Source organism: Excalfactoria chinensis, chromosome 2 (genome assembly GCF_039878825.1).
Source record: "Excalfactoria chinensis isolate bCotChi1 chromosome 2, bCotChi1.hap2, whole genome shotgun sequence".
Taxonomy (NCBI): Eukaryota; Metazoa; Chordata; class Aves; order Galliformes; family Phasianidae; genus Excalfactoria; species Excalfactoria chinensis.
The window spans coordinates 124,859,339-124,884,088 of NC_092826.1; the positions used below are offsets into that span (position 1 = coordinate 124,859,339).

The 24,750-nt window shown below is 37.0% G+C and overlaps 1 protein-coding gene across 3 annotated transcripts in view; it reads right to left on the reverse strand.

Annotated features, from left to right (window-relative positions):
* The window catches only part of DNAJC1 (DnaJ heat shock protein family (Hsp40) member C1), a 109,339-nt gene that overhangs the window by 49,761 nt on the left and 34,828 nt on the right, over positions 1–24,750 (reverse strand). For 2 of the 3 annotated variants that reach the window (XR_011902945.1, XM_072330366.1), the window contains exons 2-7: positions 22,766–22,867; positions 22,235–22,281; positions 15,185–15,350; positions 14,188–14,285; positions 13,023–13,116; positions 3,469–3,559 (exon numbers count right to left, since the gene is read on the reverse strand). Coding sequence is in view for 2 of the 3 variants with exons in the window: in XM_072330366.1 (XP_072186467.1) it covers positions 3,469–3,559; positions 13,023–13,116; positions 14,188–14,285; positions 15,185–15,350; positions 22,235–22,281; positions 22,766–22,867 (598 nt within the window). In the remaining variant the exon portion in view is untranslated. Of the gene's footprint in view, positions 1–3,468; positions 3,560–13,022; positions 13,117–14,187; positions 14,286–15,184; positions 15,351–16,133; positions 16,854–22,234; positions 22,282–22,765; positions 22,868–24,750 lie in introns of those variants that run through there. The other variant, XM_072330367.1, reaches the window with a different exon arrangement.

Below are 24,750 nucleotides of genomic sequence, written 5' to 3' on the forward strand. Positions count from 1 at the left end.
ATATAATCTGAGATCCTGTAAACAGAACACTGATAACACTAGAAATGTGATTTTATAATCAGAAGATGGCAAATATTAGAACACTATGTACAAAGCCAGGGTCCACATCTGCAGCTATACTGGAAAACAATTTAGTACAGAAAAGCTGTGGAAATTTAGGGCTAAAGAAATACTTTTATATAAAGAAAATCTGGAGATAAAGACAAGTTCTTATTTTAAGCACTGACAAATGCTAATAATAAAAACTTGAAAGCTAGAGAAATCCACTGTTAAATTAAGATTCAACTATATAACACTAAAATTAATTATTTTAACAATTTCCCTCGTGAGGAGCTGTAGGCCGCAACGAGGCCTTCTCTTCTCTGGGCTGAACAAACCAAGGGACCTCAGATCCTCTCAAGTTAGCATCATATGCAAGCTGCCCTAGTATGCATTTCAAAGTCCTGAATTCAAAATACTGATGAAAACTTTAAAGAGAACTAGTCCCAAAATGGAGCCCTGCAGAACCCCACTAGTGACTGGCTGCCAGCCTGATGCAAACAAATTTTCTAGAACCCTTTGTGTCCAACCCATCAGTCAATTGCTCACCCACTGCATTATGGTTTTGTCTAGCTGTATGCTGGCTGGTATCTTGTCCAGAAGGCTACTGTGAAAATCAGTGTTGAAAGCTGAGCTTAAATCCAAAAAGATTACATCAATAGGCCTTCCTTGATCAACTAGGTGGGTAACGCTGTGATATTCATAACCTTCCTATCGAGGGGCAGGGAAAAGAAAGGTTAGAAAATAAAGAGTGCTACCAGAGTTAAGCATAAGGAAATAAAAACATGTATTTTCCACCAAAATGGATGCCACTGAAAGCACTTCATACTCCAACAGCAGCCAGTACAACTGCTAGAACTGGTCTTGATAACTACCGAAACATTGTGATTTAAGTTTAAAAACCAGCAGAGTCATCTGTCCTGACAATTGTATGTTTACATCTTTAGTTTAACGATTAGCTGGTTCAGTTAATATATATACCTATATATTCTGTTTCATATCTCATGACTACAAAAAAATAAGACTACCATTGCCAGATGCAGAGATTATATGCAAGTGTGACAGTACTGGAAAGGGAAAAGGTAACAGTTATATTAATTAAAGCACTTTCATTTTAAGAGAAATTTTGTGTTCTGGTACCCAAAAGTAAAAAGGACATTAAAAAAATGCAAGGCAAACCATTTCTATTTTGGTGGCTAAAACAGATACCTGTAGTTGCACAGAAAAAATGTATTTCCTAGAAATAAAGTCTGTATTATTACTTTCTGTATTTTGCCAGGTAAATTATAAAGGTGCTATATGCAGGAGTAATGAGTATTTTGAACTGAGAAGTGATAAATAGCACAGAAGTACTGCCAAAATAAGTCAGAATTATGCACAATTCTTATTTACCAAGAAAATGCTTTTTCACCCTCCTTCCCAAATACAGCACTTTAACAACATCTCAGTATCATCCTCTTTCTTCTACTTGGCAAACTGTGTTTTCCTCCTCTGATACCCTTCTCTGGTTTTAGTTCAAGGCGCCTACAGATGACTGAACATTTTCAGCAGGAAAGCAGACAGACATGGGGGTAAACTAGCAATTAGGTCATGAAAAAACAAGCATGGTAAAGCAGCTATTGCTAATCTGCATGAGATGCATTTACTCAATTAGATAGATGGAACTGTTATTAGGAACTCACACTCCATGCACTGCCTCTAGAATTAAGAATGGGGACAAGTGATCACCAAATGCACATTTGATGATTTACAACCTATGCTATTACAAAGAGGACAATGAAGAACAATATAATGAAATAAACAATGTTAGCAGATGCTTTGCATGCAGGCTTCCGGAAAAGAATATTTATTTTGTATTTGTTTTTTTCCTCTGGTGTAACATAGATGCATCTTCTGTTTTTCTCTTGTAAATATCATTTCTATTAGAAAAAGCAACTTTTGCCTCATTCTGTTACCCAGCAATAGCACTGCTATAGTTGACCAAATTAATTCTATGCCCTATTTAACTAATCTCTCCTCTTGCTCTGGACGTGTGACACCAGGTCTCCTTACAGACAGAGGGTCAGATGCCAGGTAACACCCTGGTGTGACAGAGGACAGGGTAATGTTTCTGCAACAATTCATGGGAGACCTGGAGGGGGCAAAGGCAGCAAACCCACACCTCTCAGAGTAAGAATGGCAGAGGCACACGGAAGAGGAGGTAAAAGCAGGAACTCTCACATGAAACCCGCCAGATCTGCACAGAGAAGAAACACTGAAAAGTTCACAAATGGCAATTCAGCGAAACATAGGAACACACAAAGAACTATTTTAATGACCTCACACTCTCATTTGTACTTCTGTTATCAAAATGCATCCTTTCACAATAATATATACAAAGTAGCTCGTGGATTTAAATGAAGAATGCATCCCATTTATGCTGAACAATGCAATACATCACTATCTGGCAATTTAACAAATTTTTAACATAACTGAAGTCAAGACCCATTTCAAGGGCCCATTTTTTGATCAGTATCTCAAATATAGCTGCAGACCTTCGCAGCAGGCACTAAATGCACCATCCTTGTAGACTTGGCCAGGATCCACAGTATTCAGTGAGATACTAAATATTACCTGTTTTCTTAAAATAAGATTTACCTACAGTTAAGTAAGGAATTATTGCTGAAGCTGCATCTTGTTACCAATTTTATAAAATCAAGCTATTTAGTAAATATAAATAAAGCAGCTGTATTTTAAGTGCCCAAAGGCTTATGCATACTCAAAGCTAGTAAATTACTACAGAGGACTCAATGAACTTGTCAGAACAGAAGAACTTAAAAGCATGCACTTAAGTACAGAAAATAAAGCAAGCACATAAAAACACAAACAAAAATCTAATGCTAATTGCCTTCTCTGTTCTTCTATAAAAGTACAAAAAACTTTTAAGACACTTATTTCCACAGCAGCAAGAATTCCTCTCCTAAGACTGCACAGACGCTTCTGGAAATTCAAATTAACTTCACTTTCTATTTGTATTATGAAAATCGACTAAATTATATAAAAGAAACACAAAACACATTATTTTAAATGGTTATTTACAGGGGAAAAAAAACGAAGCAAGGCTGAAAATGCAGAGGTCACTTAAAAATTTATACTTCAAAATCTATGCTTTTGAGCTTTCCCTCTCCTGTAAAGCAACATTTCTAGCAAAGCATGCTTTTTTGGACAGTACCTAAAGATCAATTCAGTTTGTGCTTCCACACAAGCAAGCCAGCAGCACACTGTGAAATTACAGCCACAAAATTAAAATCTCATTTAAATTTAACAGCAGTACAGAAATACATAAAGCACATATTGTAGAAGATAATAAAAACATTCGTTCACATACATCTCGCTGAGTAGGTAGATTACATTACATCTTTGTTTATTAAGACAGTGGTAAAAACTCACTCTGAAGTGTTTCAAGTTCAGCCTTAGCCAGGGCATCTTCTTTCTCCTTCATTTTTGTTTCTTTATATTCTACATATAATTGTCTGGCATCCTTTAAGAAAATGTTGCAATGACATTAGCATCCTTATACAAACAAGTTATTGCAATGGCTCTGTTTTAATTTCTCATTTAACCTCCCCCAAAAACATTAAGATACATTTACTTCCTCAACATACAGGATTTTTCAGTACATAAACTATTTGCTTAGAATGTAGAACTTTTTGTGTAATAAGAGTTTTAACATAACAGCATTGATATTAATGTTACGATGCTTACTGAGAACCTAAGAAAGAAAAGGGTTAAGAAAACATTTCTGATCACTACCTACAGCTTTTTAAGAGTGCATGCACTCACTTCACTCACATCAGCAACCTGGAAGTTCAGGAAAGAAAGCAGAGTTTTTAACGAGAGCAGTGTGTGCAGGACAAACCAAGGCAAATGCCAGGCAGCAATCTTCTTACCATGAACTCATTAAGGAAACACTAACATACTCCTTTTTTAAAAAATATCTTTTAAACTGCTATTAAAGTGCTAAAAAATGAAAACTGAGTTTCCTTCCTTTTTTCTCCCAAGAATTAGATTCTAATCTAAAATCTATTTAGCATATTTACACATAAAATTAGAAGTCTTGTCACAAATCTTGGAATAAGATAAACATTTCCAATATCTGATGAATTAGTAATTATAGATTTGTGTTGAAAGCCATCTACACGTGAGCAACCAGATTGCTGAATTAAGAAGTACGGAGTGTTTTCTTGCTTCCTAGTTAAAGATATTTCTCTATTCATCCAGAACCAATGAAACTATAATATAAACACTGAAATCCCTTTTGGTCAGACAGAATATTACTTGTATTACATCAAAATCAATTAGATGGTTAGAATAACTGAAATTTACTTCCTTACAGTCATTCATTTACTCTTATTCCATCACAGACCCACCTTATGAATTAAAAAGGTGACCTAAATTTTAATGTAGAAAGTATTGTAAATCTTGGTAAATATTTATTGAATTTCCTCTACCTTCTCATAAATCTGAATAAAGCTTGCTCTCATTAAAACAAGTTTAAAAACAAGTTAAGCAGCCATTACTACTGTATCTCATTGCAGAAGTTATTCACAGACACTGATTACTGAAAAGATACTGCAACACAACTGTTCTTTTCATTATACTGCGTTATACATCTATTTCTTCAAAGTCACATTGGGGTTGTGGGGCAACAAGGAGGACAGAATTATGTTCTGAGCAGAGCACCACAATGTTTCAGAGAAATCCCACTGATACAAGACAGCATTCCACAATTAGGTTTCCTCTTCTTCCAAAATCTTACTCCCTCTTTTTACATTTGTGTTTGGGAAACAAGAATTCATACTCTGCCAAGATTATGTAGGAGATCACTGTTAGCACAGAAGAGATTTTAGAAGTTCACATAACTTCTCCCCTCTGGCACATAGCATCTCACATGCTTATAGCATTGTCTCGGGGGGATGGGGAAGAGGTGTTGTTTTTCAGTAGAAGCAGGGCTAAAAACATGTAGATCTATTTGCTACATTAGGTTTTAAGGCCTAAAATAAGTACATTCATTTTGAATGTTAAAACATTGAATCACAGAAGAAGCATCAGTATTGGGCCTCTTCTTGGTTTACTTGCCACATATGGAAACTTTCCTTGTTTTCTCCAGATCTGGACTATTTGCATTGCTAAAAAACAGAAACAGCCACCAATGTAATGGTTAACTTCTTCTGCAAGTTTGAGACATTTGGATTGTGCGGCCTACACAGGACTCAGACATTACTGATATCTAAAAATGCTTTTTTGTTTAAGGATATGATTTCAAAATGGCTACAATTAGCCGGCATTTAAATTTAACCCATTTGACACTGAAAGCCAATATTTGATGCTAAATTCTGGTGTAAGATCCATTATTGCTTGTGGGATCTCCAGACAGCAGGCACTAGGGGGTAACTGTCAATCTCTCCAGCATGTCAATCACAGAACAATTGGAAATGTGGCTCAGACGAAAATGAGACACAATAGCTGAACAACAAAGAAAACTAGTCAGAAGCACGCAAATGAAATTTACTAGTATTGCTGCTTTAGAGATATAAAATGGATTCTCACTGAAATGATGTAATATGCAGGTAACAAATGCAACATTTGGTTTTTTTTATCTTATTAATCATATATTTTATCTGATAACATAATCAGAAAAAACACCACAGGGATACTGAGCATTTTGAAGCATGTATAATAACATACATATAGAGCAAAACAACAAAAATGAATCAAAGTGGATTCTGGAGATCTGAAAATCAAAATCTTCTCACCAAAGCACAAGAAATAGCTCTACAGGTTGTGAAGAGAAATTGGAAGACATACCTGAATAGAGATTTTAGCCAGACACAAACTATATGAATACCACACGTGGAAAGTTACAACAGAATAAACTCTGGAGAACACATAACAATAGGAGTTTCTTTGGAGAAAACTTCTGTTTTTACATGAGTAAGCACATTTTCAATAGTTCCAGTCTAAGAAATGAACAGTTTTCAAGCATATTTAGTTTTAGTTGGAAGAGAATTTCAAAACAGATTTATCTTCATATTTTTTACTTTCCTGAAGTGATAAATTTAAATGATCATTTTGTCTCAATACAAATACTTTGGGGCCAAAATAAACGCACAATTACCCTAAAAGCAGTGGCAATGCAGACACAGCCACTTCCAAACTACCCTTCCTTTCCTAAGACTCAGTAATGAATTTCCTTCTAAAGCATCTTCTTTTTTTTTGTACATGATGTATAATTCACCTTCAACAGGTAATAAACATGAGAAAAGGATCATTTTGATTCTTCAGGAGGTAGAAGGGGATTGAGGACAGATGCATACAAATACAAAGCTTGGAACTGTTCTAACTAAAGCTTGCAACTTAACTACTCATTATAACATTTTGCTCTCATTTGCAGGTGAGTGAGATGTACTCAAAAAATATATATATATAAAAAAAAAAGCAGAACACAAATACGTGACTTCACCATCAAAGCAGTAATATACATGTAGTCAAGCAAAAAGAATAACGAAGCCTGGATTATTAGGCTATGATTCAAATAGTCACTTTCCAAGAAGGAACGGAATGAGAAAGGAATGTTTTAGAGTTTCGTAACTGTGCAGCTAACATACCCAAATCATATGCCGGCTGCTCTGTATAGGAAGCTCTTGTGACCACTCTTACTTTAAACTAAAAATTTCAGAAAGTACTGCAGATGGGAAATGAAATTGACAGATAAACTATTCATTAACATTTTCTCAATATTTTAATCAAAAATAAAAACTAAGGATATAGTAAAATTACTGTATTTCATTTTTTCTCTATATGAGTCAATAAACGTGAGTCTCCTGCCAAGACGTCTGCGATTGCCAGGACAAAGCTGCACTTATTACTGAACTATGTACAGAAATTCTCGATACTGGATTTTAAGGTTTTTCTTTACTTGTTTGTTTTTCTAACATAGCTAAAATATAAATAAACTGCTCTAATCCTGTAACCAAAATCTTCGGTTTTGAATAAGACTCAGTGGCTCTGCCCTCTTCTTGACTTTTGGAGAAGGAAGGTGATGAGGTTTTGTTTGTTTGTTCGTTTGTATGGGGGGGGAGGGCAGGATCGTTGGTGTTGGTTTTCTTTCCTCCAGTCAATCTTCCTCACTTTCTGGTCTACCTCAGAAAGACAACAGATTAACAGAAATACGGCAAAAAATGGAAACAACTTGCATTATTTGTTCCTATGCGAATCTTCATTATAGATTCTGTGATAGAACCAACTTCACATTCAACTTCTCTGGAGTGAGGGATTAACACAAAAAAACCTGCACCTCTAGCTTTCAATTTACAGTTAACTGGAAACTCTGCTACAAGCAGATTTAAAATTGGTACACTTAAATAATTTTCTCTGCATCTTAATCTTAAATTTCAGATTAAGTTAATCTTAAATTAATCTATCAGCTTTGATATTTGCATGAAGTTTGTGGACTAGTTTTTGTCTTTGAGCACAGTGTTCTGGTGCAGTTCTTACAAGAGTGACAACAGCCACAGAAAGGACAACATTTGTATAAAACTACTGATGATAAAGTAGTCATATCAAAATTACATCACCATCCGACCTTCAGTTGGCTATTTCTTGGCAATAAAAATGCCCGTTATCATGCCACAGAGCTTTCTCATGGGTTTATATAATCTCAAATGAAGTGTTATGGCAACAAGTAGTGTTAAAAAAAAAGAGCTGAACACCATGATTTAAATTACTTGTAATTTCTACATGTTTACTCAAAGGTAAAACAGTAAATAAATGTTCTATTTAATCAGGAAATTATGCTATGACCTTGCAATAGTACCAGGTGTGGGCAAGCTCCACAGCTGTGTATAGCTTGTGGACAGTCAAAGTAAGCGTCACATGCACTAGTTGACCAGAGGCAGGCTGTGCTAATGCAGAATCTGATGGATATTCCAGATCCACAGTGAGAAAACAAAGGCAGCCAGAAGGGGGAACTGCAAGGCCTATCCAGGAACGCCATTCATGCCCACAGAAGCCTCATACCCCACCAGAAAAGCCCAATTCACTGAGAGCCAACATCACCTTGCACTCACAAGCTACACTCTTCCAAAATGCTCAGATATGCAGGCATACACCAAAGGACTGTTTGAAGGAGGAGAGCAAAACTGGCCAACACAGCAAAATGCAGAAAGACAAGTTTATTTTGTGTCTTACGTTCACTTCAAACTTATCCTATGCAACAAAGCACGTCTTTTCACCCGCATATCAGACAGTAAGCACTCATTTAGAGGTAGATTATTTTTGCTCACTTGCATACACCCAGAATACTTGTTTTATCATCCACTCTCCTCTGACCTTTATCTAAGCTTCTAATTGACCTCAGGGTCAAGAGCTTCATCCCTACTTTGGTTCTCCCAACCGCTGCAAAACAGACAGAAACAGAGCAAATGGGCAATCACTCGTGCCACACATCCTGCATCTGCTCACTCCCCACAAATTATACCAACATCAGTGCTGTACGTTAGGCTGCAGCAACTCAAAACTGTGTAACCTTTTTGGTTATTATGGAGATGCTTAAACATTGGCACTTGAATAAATCCTTTCAAAAATCTATTTTTTAAAGCAGACGTAACTAAACTCAATAAATTTTATTTTAATCTCACATTCTGATTTTATGTAAAAGTCATATGTGAAGACAAAACCAACCCACATAAATGTTTGCTGACCTAATCAAATCCTGCTTAACAGCTAACTTTGCCAAAGGAGATGCCCTGCTGGCAAAGCCTCTTGAGTTTAATGACACATTGCCAATCCGTTTAAGGCCAGAGCTGAACCATCTCTAAGCAGGTGTTGAAATGTAATCACAGATTAAAAGAAAACCTGAGGAAAAAATGCCAAGAAATTAAACACCTCTGGGTCACTAGTTTGAATCTATTCCAGGCTACTAAATCAGCTACAGTAATTACCATCTGGTAGTCTACATAAAAATAAATTACTGGCCTTTTTGTTTTAATTTACTTCATACTATGCAAAGGTCTTTACAAACAAAAGTTTCAATTGTAACTGAAAGCTTTGTTCATAATCTAGCCAGGTTGTACCCACTGCAGCTACATGTTGAGCATGAACTGCCTTCTCATTGCTGGAGAGTCACCAGAAGCTCTTCCAACAGCAAGCAGATAGGGTCTGCAATACACCTACCTTACTACTGACAGAAGATAAAAGGGAAGTTTATTTTGTTAATAAGAATCAATTTCTGTACGAGACAAACAAAAACACTTCCTGCTTCATTACTCTCCTAACAACAGTAGGAACGTAATTCAACTAATAAAAACCATATCCTAGTGCTGGTTGGTGTAAAAATAAGCACATTGGTAACTAAGCTTCACCACAAAAAGTTGGAAGAAATGCAGCTGTCAGCAATGCAAATAAACACGCTTATCTTCAGTTTTTGGGAGAAAATATTTTGTGAAGAATAATTAAGAACATTTTTAAGAAATGCCACCTCTTAAGTTGTATGTCTGCACATCCAAAGGAAAAAAACCTCTCATCAGCTATTTTGGGAATAAACTGCATTTCACTTGACTCTTCTGCCACAAAGAAAAAAGATAATTAACAAAACTGTCTATTCTGTATTACATGCACCATTTGAACTGAAATTCTTGCACACTATATTTAGCTGTGTTATTTCTTTGTGAGACCAACGTTCAGTTCCAACAAGCATTTTTTATTGAGTTTTTTGGTTTTTAAGTAAATAGCCTTCTTCCAGGTCATTCTCATGACCCTAGAAATAACTTGCATTCTTTGTTCTATCTTTTTCTTGTGTCTTCATTAGAAGAATTAAAATCTGTAATAGCCAATGTAATTTACTCTCAGCTTAATACTTCTTTCCCATCACAGATATTTGATTGATGATACATTTATGTTTTCTTTTCCCTTCACTTCTTGAAATAAGCTTTAAGATGTTGTTTTCACCCTGAAATTGAACTACACTAAATGCAGGGATATAAAAACCTATGTAGTTTCCCTCAAAATACAATTGTCAACAGTTAAAAAAACAATCATTTCTGAGTTTCTCTCATTCTCCTCTCACTCATTTTTCTCCCAGTTTCTTGACATAAAATGCAGACTACAATAAAATGGCATAGGCCATCACAGGGGCATGCAAACAAAGCATTTTTCTTCAGTAAAGGCCTACCTTAATTATTTTAAGTGCCTCCTTCTGAAATCTGACATTTTGAAGGAGGAGGGGAAGTAGGAGAAAGACACTCAATTGGATAAATGAGAGTCAGGCATGGGCAGAAGCTCAGCAACCTGAATCCTCAGAGCTGTGCTAAGAAGAATATTCACACTAATGGTGGGGGAGGGGAGGGGGGATGGAAGCTAGGTAAAATGAACCCATTAGAAAAGTGGTAAAAAGTTTCAATTGACTTTTTCTTTACTTACAGAAAAAAAGTTTACTTTGGAGAAGATCTCTGTGTATGCTGACAGCTGTTTTGTTTTCTTCATTTGAAATAGCTGAACTGCTTCCTCACTGAAAGTCTTGAGGAACATGAAACTCAGTGGCAGAAACTACATCTAGTTATAAGCATTGCTAAAACTCAGCCTTTTGACTCCCAATCATGGTATATTTAAATATGGATGATATTTTTAGAACTTATTCTGTGACTACATTAATTGCGTGTGGATGAAAGCCAACTTTGAAAATAACTTATTGGCTCTTAAATTAGAGAAAAATCATTTAGATTAACCCAATAAAGATCTAGAATCTGAAGCAGATACCCTTATGTCAACTTCATAACAGTCTGTTAATAAATAATTAGCATGTGTAACTAGCACTCAGTATCTGTTGGTATCCACCTTTTAGCTAACTTGCTCTAGTGATTTTACTTACCCTTAAAGCCTCGAATACTCTGAAGTCTCAAACCTACATTAGTGTACTACAGAAGGTAATGGCACTTACATTCGTTAGAGGATATCTGTATGAAGGAACACAGATATTTTATTGCTAAATCCTTAAATAGAACTCAAGAGCCCAGAAGTCTCTCTGACCAGCTAAGCAGAACATAAAAATTTTCTTCCGCATTGTTCTTCTCATACCTGACACAAAGTCACTGCTATCACGACTCTTCAGAAGAGGTGATACTCTCTTAAGTATTTTTAACTAATTAACTACAATAGCTCAGTTATCTGAAATGCTGAAAGTTCTTAATATTGAAGCTTACTTGTAATTCATGGCATTTTCACTTACATATATGGCAGGTCACGTTAAAGAACAACAAAAGCCCTGGAATTATGCAGCAGCATTATTTAAGTATGGGACGACTCACTCAAGAACCCTGTCTCTTTGCTTCCTGCTTGTTCAGAAACCTTCCAGCACTGAATTCCTCTCAATTGTGCTTCCTCTGCCACCACATCCCTGGCTTGCTGGTCTCCCATTTTCCATGAGTTACTGGACACCTAATTTTCCACTACCATTAATTTAATGGATTTAAAATACAAAGCAAGAGTGATCAGCTAAGTGTCTTCAAAGTTCAATACATCACCTTTTCTGGCCAGTCCAGCAGAAATGCTTTTTGAACAGAAAATCTGAAACCCCTACTACTGACTGCCTAGCAGACTAAATCAAGATGATGAAATAGACAAAATGACAGCTTAGAAACATTATAAGACATCTTATTTTAAAAATCCTTACGACTGTTACTATATTCTCTAAGACCGTGCCTATTTAGCAATTAAAGCAAAAGGAAAAGTACTGTAATTATAAAGTAAGTTTCGAAAACGTGGCAGCAACAATTGGCAATTTTTTTTTCTAACTCATCCCAATCAAGGATGAAAATCAAAGCTTAACAGTTGATTTAATTATGCAGTCATTTTTACTTTTAAACCATGCAAACAGATTAAGAAAGCTTGTTTTAACAAAATAACCGCATAGTCCCGATGAAACATTTAAAAGATGATGGAATATTAATTTCGCATCTCTTTGCAGGAAAAGTTATAGGCTATAAAAATAGAAGCTGAAACACCAGACTTTTCCTTATTGCACAAGCTTTACAAGCCTTTTGGCTGACAGAGTAGGAGTTATGAATTGTATGAAAGAATTCCAGTTTGTAATCAGACAAATGGAATATTTATGCTAGTTACACTTCAGCATTAATAGTATATTAGTAGTATGAACCAAATCAAATCCACCCTAGTTTCCTGATCTATACCCATCAGTCAGAAGTGAACTAAAAACAAACGGATGTGAACACGGGAAATCAAGAGCATCTGAGATTTCAAAAGTTATTCTGATAACTGGCATTTTTTACCATACTTGGTGAACATCAGCTGAATTTTCAATAAACTGTATTCATATTAAAAAGAAAACAAAACAAAACCAGAGCTGTGGCCAGCTTTCCCATGTTTAAGTATCTAAATTACAAACATAACTTTCTTACTCTACCTTGTTAATTTCAGGTACAAATTTCTAGCATTATGCTGCACTTCAAAAAATCAGCTCACTCAGTCAGAAGTAACTGCACTGCCTTCTCAAATTTAAATACACAGTGTTTGCCTATCTGAGATAACATTATTTTTTTAACTGATTGCTTAAAAGATGTTGCTATTTGTATTATAGGTGCCTGCATATATTTTCCTCCTCCTCCAATTCCTGCATTTGTGTCCAGCAGAAAGTGCTGCTGAATTCCCTAACATAATAATGTAATTTTTAATATGCTCACAATTTATATACATTTATTATATTAAAATTATCTCCAAATATTTTTTAATGTGTGCGTATATACATATACCTTTTATATACTTATAAATATGTATATATTTATATAGATTATACAAAATTATATATTTTATATATGTGTATAAGAGCTATAAACTTGAGCCAGAAAATTAATATAAACAAGTGCAACACACGATCATGCATAACATCATCAACAAATTTAATTTAATAGTTTAAAGTTACAGTACTTTACCTGGAATAGCTGAGGCAAAGCTTTCACAGTGAGACAGAACCATATTCCCAGCTTGCATGGAAGTAAGTCATGCCACTGTGGTTTGTCCAGTGCTCTACAGCCAAACAAAATTGTGAGTTTTTTTCCACTGTTACTACACAGTTTCCAAACTGTCCCAAAAATTTCAGAACTCTTCCATGACCCTTTTTAATGATTAGCACTTGCCAATTCGTAAGACAGTGCTTAGCCACGTAACACAAAAGATCTGTTCTGAACATTTATTTCAAAATACTTAACACAACCCCCAAATTCTAATTATCTCTGTAGTTTACTATCTTGAAAAGGGCTTTTCTTCCAAGAAAATAAATTCATAAGCCACATAATCACTTGAGTTTAAAAAAAACAAACAAAAAACACAAAACCTCAAGCCTCAATCAAGTGTTCACAAGTGCTGACAACCAGATATGAAGACTGTAGCATAAACAAAACAATACATAAAAATTAATGTCATTTGCAGTTCGCTGAAGCATTACTCACTGATGTCATCAGGAAAGACGACAGGCAGAATGGTCTCTGATCTCCATCCTGCATTGATCCAGTTCATGCCCCTGCTGTGTGAACTATTTAAACCCTTTATTTCTTTCTATGAATCAATAGAAGAAATGGTGGTATCTTTTGGAGTGTCCTGAAAGTCACTATTTCCCTATGCGTCTCTTAACTGAAAAATAGCATTATAAGCCTTCACCAACACGCTTGTTTTCAAGTTAATCAGACAAAGGCATTAAATCAGACATGCATTAAAAACCCCATAAAAACTCCTGATTCGTTATGGTGATAAATTAAAGCTTAAATAAATGAAGAAATTTTAACCAAAAGCAAAAATCTTCAAAGACAGAAAAAGCAGTAAAATCTTCTAAAAAAGCCAACTCGGAGGAACAGCGCCCTTCCACTGTCCAGAATTCAGCCTTAGTATTTCCCTTACTGTTCATCTGTTGAGTAAATACCACATATTTGTTTACGCCATTAAAAACTGCACAAACACTGACAACGGGATGCTTTATATCAGAAATGAATGTTGCAGATCGATCTCTTGTACAAATACTTCAAAAATGCAAGGAGAAAAGAAAGAAACAAAACCGGTAGCTGCTAAAATGCTTCAAAATGCTGAAAACAAGTTCCTTCCCACCTTTCATTTCTTTCAGGAGCAGCAAGTTTTGCTTCATCCACACTTCTACCTCCCGTTTTTTTCTTCTTCTCCCTCTTTTTTCTGCTAAGCAGTTCATCCTTGATGTAGAAAGAACTACAGTTACAGGTTATCATTAACATGTAAACCACAAATGTTACTGGGACTCTTCTGTGAAGGGTAAACATTAGAGTAGCATTTATGCAAATGTATCTAGGGGTCCTACATGATTAAGTAAAATGATCTATCTTAACAATAACTGTTGCCATGGTATCCAGTCTTTAAACACACATGAAGTCCAGTTCTGTCACTCATGTGTATCTCCATAGCAATCAAACTTTTCTAAGAGGAGAAAGCATTCAACTTGCCTCCTTTCTCATTCATCAACTTCAATAATGCAGTGGAAAATAAAAAAGTAAATAGATGCTAATGTATGAGTATTTTTCAAGTTATGCTTAGTGTGGGTTTTTTTTTTTCCTACTTTGATAAGTGCAACAGACTTTTAGATGTAAAACCCAAAAATAATCCAACAGAAATTTGTTTGCGCTGCTTACCAACGTTAACAAAAACCCCAAACAAAACCAAAAAATAAAGCATTTAGCTAAGAACAAAGGCAAAGCTAGGATGACTCCTAAATGAATAAAAAACTGGTTATTTTTAAGTAACGTTTAGGAAAGTCATAAACATGACTACAGGAACATACGACCCTGCATCAATAAATGACAGAAGAGCTTTTATTCTCCTTCTTTCTGCCAATTATAAACCTAAGAACCATCTCTTATCCATTACCAATTCTCGATAAACAGGTTTGGGATTACCGTTTCTGACACGCTGAATATCTCATTCTGTATTTATTACCATTTTAAATGTAATAATTTTAAAATACAAAAATGTCAAATTCGAAACGGGGGAAGCGGTAGGGATCCCTACAATATGCAAACTTTAGCGGGGAACTCAATGCTAATAACTGAAGCAAGTTTGATTTATTACCAATACTTACCAGCTGTTTTTCCAGGTAGATTGACCAAACCACAGCATAATGACCCACTGTGAGTATAATGAACAAGAGTAATGCCAGCTCAGCATTGCTCATTTTTCTCACCCGCCTGTAGTAGAATACAGGCTGTCGCCAATCTGGTAGTCCATTGATCAGAATATCATCATACCTACAGTAGCAAATATAACAGGCTTTCATGGAGAGCTAAAAATGAGATCAGCCCAACCATCCCATCATAAAGCAAAACAAACGGTAATGCACAGACCGCTCGAATAAAGCGCGCACAAAAGCTCAGTTAGCAGTTTTTTTCCCCTAGTACAGCGCTGTGTCGCTCAGCCAAGCGCCGGGCGCGGAGCCGGGAACAAACAGAACCCAACACGGAGACGTGGTCTTTTTTCAACGCCAGACGCGACCAAGCCGGCCGCGCAGCAGCCCCGCTCGGCCCACCGCGGAAACGGCGCTGCGGGAAAGGCTAACAGCGCGGGCAGGAGGGGCGAAGGAGCGAGGAGAAACGCCTCGACCACCATCGCCCCGTCTCCCTTTCCTTTCCCAAATTAAAAGCACAAGTGGTGGGGGAGGGGAGAAGCGCCCGCGCTTTTGTTCCGCTCTGCAGCAGCGCCGCAGCCGCGGGCCGCGCTGGCAGCGCGCGGTCAGGAAAGCACCTCCGCGGCCTGAGCGCGGGGCCACCCAGCTACGCGCACCGCGGCGCCGCCTCGCTCGCGGCTGGAAAAGCTGCCTCCGAAATCAATCTGTTCCAACGCCGCTTAATTTTACCGACCCTGCCGTCTCCGCAGGAACCCTTTCTATGACAGCTCGTCAGCTTTTCTCCTAACCAAATTCTTGCATCTCTGTACGCCCGCAGCATCTTTTAATTACGGTGCGCCGACGCCATCGATTTGCCCCATAGATCGAGCGCAGCCATTCACACAACCGCCCTTTTGCTATTTGTTACCTTTTCAGAGTAAAGTTTCCAACACAGACCCCTGCAGTAAACGCCAAAACCCGAATGCTCTGGCGATGCACAACCTGTTCATCTGGAACTGAACGCAACTCATTACACATTCTAATCACACCGGTTCCAGAATTAAATCTGCGCTGAAAGGCCTAATTTGGTGCAACACATTGACCAAAATATTTTAATTAAAAATATTCTGAGTTAGTCGCGGGCCTAATTACAGGAATAGAAATAGGGCCTATATTGTCATGCAGGTCAGTAGAACTCAGTAGTAGGTTTTTCTCAAGTAAATTGACCGATCCAGGAATAATAGCGCAGCTGCTAAACTGCCAGTCTTGACATGTAAATCAATTTAAATGCAACAACTGCACTAGCTACTTTGATAGTTATTAAATTGATACCTCGGAGATGTACTAAAAATAAAAATTTCCACTGGCAAATTCATTTTTTTTCAAGCAGGAAAAGAAGCCGTGGTCCTAAATAAAAAATACCCTTTAATTCGGTGCATCCAGAAAAGCTGACTTCTGAGACAACATTTGCTCAAGCAGCCGAGGTGTTGCTAGGCTCCTTCTGTGCAAAAGATTTAACACTCCAAGATTCCGAGTACCGAAAACGTGAACAGCAAAATTGTATCTTCCTTGGCAGTGACTGAGAATGCTAAGATTAATATCTATTAGCATCAGTTTTGTTCTAACAACATTTCTACCTTCCCAGTAAGTTAGGAAGAGATCATTTCTGCTGTGTCATCTCCCTGCTCAGATCAACCACTTAGCAAGCAGTTTCAAAACTAAAACTTTTTAAAAATTTTTTTTAGCGTTTAAAAATAATATATTTGCTAAAACATGCTGAACTTTTGTTCTAGATTAAAAAATGAATATTTCAGAATCAAAACCTCTTTTTAAAACTAGACTGATAAAACTCCACAAAATACGTCCTGCTGTTGACGGTTTCAGAGAAATAAATCGAGAAAAAATAAATGGCTTTAATACTACTGTAGATTTATTAAGCATTTGTTTCCTTATACAATAGGAAATGTTAATGGAGGCACTGCAAATTTGTCCACAGATTTAAATAGGGTCCATGTACACTAATGGTAACAATATCCTAATACTCAAAACAGGGCTGGGAAAAAATGTTTGACAACCACATTCTATTATAAATTATCTGTTAAGAAAAAGAAAAAAATAAATTAAGACAGCAGAGTCTCTTGCATTAAACACTTTAAACAGCACTCGGTATTTACTAGGCTATGTCCGCTGTTCGGAACAACAGTCTCCAAGGATTAAGTCTCAGAATCAATGCTCTATTGATTTTACTATCAATGAGCATTATGGCTCACACGACTGGCCATTTTAAGGGAAGATAGCTTCTATTATAACCCACTTTTTAGAATATATACTGTTAAAAGATAAATCACTGCTTTCAATAGTAATTAAGCTCTGTATTTGAAAAATAAGGATACCAATGATATTTAGGTTTTCAACTGGAAAATGATCCTACTGAAACTCAGAAGCTTCCCATAATTTTTAAATCTTCCTTTCCAAATTTAGGATGTGGTTTAATTAAAAGCAGGTTTCTCATTAAATGATTTATTTATAGAAATCTATATTAACTGTGGAGGATAGTCAGCTAATCCGTGTGTAGAACTACACTCATAATTGAATTACAAAGCATTCTTCTTTTGGTGATGTATATTAATTGCTGCGCTCTGCGAGAAAAATCAAACTGAAAAGAAAAAATATATCTGCGGTACTTTTCCTCAGACCTCTGCACACAGAACACAACAAGCCTTCTGCGCCGGGTATGCTTACCCGTTATCTCTGACATGTAGCAGTCAGCAAGCTGAAAAACCACAGAGCACCAGTACAGGAACAAGAAAACAAAAATATATTTATAAATATGTATTTATGTAACATATATTTATAACTTACGTTGAATCTTTGTTTAAAAATTCATGTTTCTATGTTAGGACAGGAATCCAAGTCTTACAAACAACCAACTGCACGAGTACTAGAATTTCATTCTGTTGTAAAGCTTCATTTTAGAGCTCTTTGTGGAATCAATTATATTGCAAGAAAAATCCATTACCTGTAGTAGCTAATTACAGTATCATCTATTTTAATACAATTATAATTTACTCCTCCCTTTAACGCAGCCACTGCATTTCATATTTCAAATTATTTCAGAGGTCTGATATATTTCATATACTATAAGCTTGAATTAATGAGATCTGCTCTGAACTACGGGAACACTTCACTGATGTTTTTTATTTGCGGGGCTTTTTCTCCTCGCTCTGTCACAGACACCCAGTGCAACATCAGCCAGAACAATTTATACCTATGCATGCACACACATAATTATAATGAGAGCAAAGACAAACACCTTTCTTACTCTAAACAAGCATATCTTGATTCCTTTACAAATGCTTCTTGTAATCAAGTCCACATTGTTACAGAGAATAGGCCTTGTAGGTAAAAAGCTCCTTAAGACAGCAACAAAGAAATTAAAATCTACATTTTTGCCTAATTACAACTAATAGAACCGTGCAAACTTTTTTTGTGAATTAAAAATAATCAAAAGGTAATAAAATATCATCAAGCTTATTTACCAATAAGTGACTTAAAATGCATTTCAGGAAATGATCCTACTTCTACGTATCCTAAAGAAACTTTCCCATAGAAATTCTTATGCTCTGCAATGTGCACAAGGCATACAACGTTAAACAACGCTATGTGAAACAATCTGCATGCGTGTTGCATGTTAGAACATCGGGATGTTTTAATTATGCAGCAGTTAAATTGTGTAAGTGGAAAGCACTACCATGGCAGTGCTACTGTGTTCTATAGCACAACTAATAGCGTTAGGATACTTCACAAACAGCTACGAACCTTTCTCAGAAAAAGCCAACTGAATTATTGTTATAAAGTTGTATTAGCTAATTTTTTTAATTAAAGAACAGCAATATTTTAAGAAAGGTTTGTGTCAACAGCTACAGTAAAAATCCACCGATAAATATAAAAACAATAGTTCTAGAACAACCATTACATTTAGCTGGCCAACAGATCTGCCTTTCAGAACACCCTTTCTGTACACACACAATTAACGCCTCTGACATTCACAGAGACATGGAGGAAGGGTTTCATTAGACAGAGTTCTGTTGTTTCAAAGCGAGTTTGTCGCTCCTCACACAGGGCAGGTCCTTTTACTCCTATTTGTCCTATTTCTGCCCTCTGTGTATGCACCAAGATCAATGCTGGATTACATCACTTCTAAGACAAACAGCCAGAGGCAGGCAGGTACTGAGGACATCTCCAAAAGGAGTCTGCAGCTCACTCTTCTCAAGACAATGTAATCTTGTGCCCCAAACCCTTTACACATCCCGTTCCAGAGGGATTCCCAGCTAAACTGCCAGAATGTCCCACCAACTAATTTGCAAGACCGATTTCCATCTCACCCCAGCAGGTCTTTGAGTTACTTTAGAAATAAAAACTAGCTTGCTGCCAAGGGGGAAAAAAAATCTGGCAGAAAGCCTTGTTGCAGCAGACCGAATAGCTGTCTCTGGAATTAGGATAAAAGTGAGTTGATAAGACCTAAGACAAAGGGTGCAGCACTCTGTGCATGGGCATGAAGTTAAACCTGGAGCCTCTTCCCACACTACAGATAACCAAATAACATTGCAAGTAGGAAAATGCCCAAAAGCAACCACTTTCTCCTTTCCTTTGACATATGGCTACAAGAGACACATGAATTATCTTAAATCACAAGAGAGAGGCAGCTTTTAGCAAAATTACTTGAGGCTTGTTTTAAGGACGTGAGGCAACAATTCCTTAAAGCAAAAAGGAGAAAATACTCACAATCTCAATGAGAGTTTACCACTAGACTGTGCAGTAAAGCTGAGGAACAAATGTTTTCTGAAAGTAAAGAAACCATACACTGCTGTTCATCACAGAACTGAAGGGACCTCTGGAGATCACCTAGTCCAGCCCCGTTAAAGCAGGTTCCCTACAGCAGGTTGCACAGGAAAGCATCCAGACAATTTCTGACTATCTCCAGAGAAGAAGACTCCACAACCTCTCTCAGCAGCCTGCTCCACTGCTCTGTCACCTCCATAGTAAGTTTTTCCTCATATTTGTATGGAACTGTGTATGTTCCCACTTGCCTTTCCTATGCCTCCTGCCCCTTGTTTTGTCACTGAGCACCATTGAAAAGAGCCTCGCTGCATCCACTTGACTCCTGCCCATTAGCTATTTATTTATATGCATTGATGACCCTCTCTCTCTTCTCCAGGCTGAACATCTTTTCTCATAAGGGAGATACTCCAGGCCCCCAGTAATCTTTGTCACCCTCTGCTGGACTCTCTCCAGAAGTTTCCTGTTTTTCATGAACAGAGGAGCCCAAATTGGACACAGCACTCCAAATGTGGCCTCACCAGGTAGACTAGAGGGAGAAGGATCACCTCCCTTGACCTTCTGGCCACATTATTTTTATCACACTCCAGGATACCATTGGCCTTCTTGGCCACAGGGGCACACTGCTGGCTCATAGCCAACCAGCTGCCCACCAGGACATGCTGGTTCTTCTCTGCAGAGCTCTTCTCCAGCACATCAGCTCCTAACTTGTACTGATGCAAGCAGTTATTCCTCCCCAGTAGGACTCTGCACTTGTTCTTGTTGAAAGTCATTCGGTTCCTCTCCACCCAAATGTCCGGCTTAGCCTGTGTATTATTTCCAAGAGATTATCTGACAGTAAATGCTATTTTATTAAACTATACTTATGCTTTATCAGTGACAGAACAGGGATCAGCCACATATCTGCACTGCAAACAAAAATACAACAGATATTGCCACCTATGTGCAAAAGAAGTTACTGACAATGAAATCAATATAAGCTAGAGCAATCCATTTCTGCTTTAACTTCTCATTATCTATTACTACACTATACTAATTAATAACATTTGCTCAAACAAGCTGGTTAAATTAGTTACTCTCATAATGTACAGAAGGCTTAAAAACAATTTTCACAAGCTACTTCACTACAGTTCCATGAAAAAAGACACCATAACATCCGCAATGTCCCAGTAGCTTCAAGCTGGAAATAGGTTCCAAAAAGGCAATACTCACTTTTCAACTAGTCTGAAACCATTTAGCTAATGACTCATTTATTTTGACCTTTCCTCAATTAGGACTTCACAAGAACTATCTCTGGTTAGAGGAGAAATGAAAAAAAAAACGACCAATTTTCAGAAGTACTTCTCTGAAGTACATTTTCACAACACTTGAAGAAAGGACCAAAGACTATCTGTACTATCTGTACTATCAAAGCAGGAGTCATGACAAGAAACCAAAAATCCTTCACAAAATACCTCACAATCCCCAGCTAGCTTAGCCTTATAAATCAAAAGACACTTTACTAGAACTCCATCCTAAATGTGCTTTTACAATGGCTCCGTTCCCCTTACAATCACTCGCTCATTTGGGCAGCCTCTTAAAAAGAAAAACAAAATGACAGCAACAAAATCTTCCAGAAGAGCACAGTTTTTCAGTTTTCATTCCTAACCCCTTCACAGACTTCTGGACCTGCTCCCAAAGCTGCAGGGACAACTATCAGTTGTCAATAAAATATGGTATTCCCATCAAAGTTTAAAACACCGTAAGTAACATATCTGAAAGAAAAGCAACAAAATAAAGAGCAGGAAAAAATGTTAACGAAGGCATAAATTGAAGATAATCCCAAATATCATGCAAAGTGTTCTCTTGGAACACTGAGTTATGACTGACAGTTGAATCAAGGACTATATGTTCAACCACAGCTTTAATAAAACAGACAATGATATTTAACACAACTCAGAAAAGTGATACACCTGAAAAATGTTAAAACAATGATTTGCTCCAAATAATGGGTGGTTTTTTAAGCTTTTAAAAGAGGTTAATGAGCGTATCACACAAAAACACCTATCAGTTTCCCCTTTCAGCCCACAATCAAAAGAACTGCAAACTGAAATTATGTAAAAATCAACCAGACAGTTATAAATAAGACAAACAGGGCTTCAATTTATCACTGGTATATATGAATACTTAGGAAATTGCAGATTAACTCACCTCTTCCTTCTTTCTTCATCCTTTAAAATCTCATAGATAGCCACCAACTACAACACAAACACAAGAAGATATACTCAATATTACTTTAGAATAAAGTCTGCAAAATGTTAATAGTAGTATCAGATATTACATTCTTTACAGCACTATGGATGAGACTCCATGTGCAAAAGAAACAGTGCCATAATCATATACAAGCTGCCACCAGAGACACAAACAAGCAACTCCTGCAGAGGACATTTTCCTCCTCTCATCTCTCAAAGTAACTTGTGTCTCAGCTACAAACAAACAAACAACAAACTACTTGTCACTCCTTTCATCCAAAAGATCTTCTTTAAATTGAGTAGCCAGTATTTAGTCATCAGCATGTTATAAAGGCTGAACTAATGACAACAGCCTCACGGTTTGGTCTGTAAAGATTTAAAACAAGAAAAAAAACAACAAATAGATTTATTGTTTTTACTAAAACGCCATTATTCTATAAAAATCGGATCTTAATTTCCCAAAACTTGTATAACCACACATTGCACTTACTTGCCTAAACTGTGTTTCTGCATTTTCATCTTTGTTCTTGTCTGGGTGTAAAATCAGTGAAAGCTTCCTATATGCTTTCCGAATATCTGCTGATGAAGCATCCTGCAAAATGTAAACAGAGCAATCTGTCAGAAATGATTCCCAGAACTCTGCTAGGAAACGAAGGCAGCCAAGACAGCGCAGGACATGAGGCAGTAACATTGGAGGAACCTAACCACCAAACCACACAACCAGCGGAACGATCGCCAAGCCCGTGTCATCTCTCATCTCTACTTTCTCTGTTACTGGCCATTCATTACGTTTGTCAAAATTTTCAAACACTTTCTTGCTTCATACCACAGAACCACAGAATGGCCTGTGTTGAAAGCGACCACAATGATAATCTAGTTTCAACTCCCTGCTATGTGCAGGGCCACCAACTACCAGACCAGGCTGCCCAGAGCTACATCCAGCCTGGCCTTGAATGCCTCCAGAGACGGGGCAACTAGCGCACCTACCGTGCCGCCTGAAAGTTCAGATTCAAAGTGGAAATTATTGCAACCAATATACCTCCAAGACACCATTTCTGCAAACTACTGTGGCTCAATTTCCCAAACTTGGGACTTGCTATGAGCATTTCCCTTACTAACATTTACATGAAATCCACCAATAGGATTTGCATTCAACTTCAGCTTCATCACCTGTAAACACAGATGTATTTTGCTAAAGGAGCTTCAAATTGCAATCCTGAGGCTGTTTTGTGGCACTGACATCATTCTGCTTCTCAATGATAAACTGGCACATGCTCCGGGAGAAAAAATAAAATTCAGATCATAAAGTGCATTAAATTAGCTGCACAACACCCAGATTTCTGAATTAATGACTGCCATGCAGTACATGCTATGAAAATAACCAGAAAAGGAAGACTTTGCAGGTTGTGATGTGTGGTATCTGTGTTACGCTCATCAGAAGATCCACAAAGCTCCAAACAGAAACAGAACTACTTGTATTCTATTACAAACACGTCGAAGACAACATTTTAAAAATAAAGTATTCTTCTGACAATTGTAATTTCTTGACTTTATACATATATGGTTCCCAATATAGTATCTCTCTCAAAATTACAGTGTCAACTGGGATTAAAAAACACCAAAAAGACAGATCTGAATTGGCTGAGAGAGGAACTGAGCTGAAGTAAGATAATAATTAATGCAATACTGTAATTAGCCTGTCAGGCTTTTTATTATAAATCATTATTTTCATTTTAAAAATTTCAGTTTTATAACACAAAGGTATAATAATGCCTTACACCACTTTGGGCCAGGAGTGAACATTAGAGAAAGATTTGGGAGAGGAGAAGGGGAAAAGGAGAAAGTGGGGAAAAGCGCAGTATTTGAGAAAAATCAGCTATGAGATGATGCTTTGAGGAAATTGCTATTATCCCCTCACGTAGACCAAAATTCACATATTCCCTTCTCTGTCCAAAGAAGGTGCTTTGATTACTCATAGGGAAGATTTCTCCTGAAATGACTGCATCTGCATTTTTTTCATTTTCATATTTTCCAGCAGTTATTCCTATGGCACACAGAAGCTGAATCTGAGGGGGTAAGTACCAGCTTGCTTCTGTCTCGATTACTGCAAATGAGTTGTTTCCAACTGGTGCTATACGATAGGTTTACTTTTAACTGTTGAAGGAAGACACAGTGATGAAACAGATTTTCTGAACACAAACTCACAAGACGCAGGCTTAACAGAATTACATGAAATAAAGACAGAAACATAACGGAAACAAATCGCTTACAAATTAGAGATTGAGACCATGAAAACCTCAAGAAATGAATCCCTCCAGACTGTGTGTTAAGGACAGACCACAGCTTATTCCTTCTCCACTACATACTTTGATGTGCTTGGTATTGTTTTTGGAACGCTCTTGATAAACTGTGTAAAACCTGATTGAAGCGTATTTTTAAGAGCTGTCTGGCAATGTAACTACTTCACACAACAGA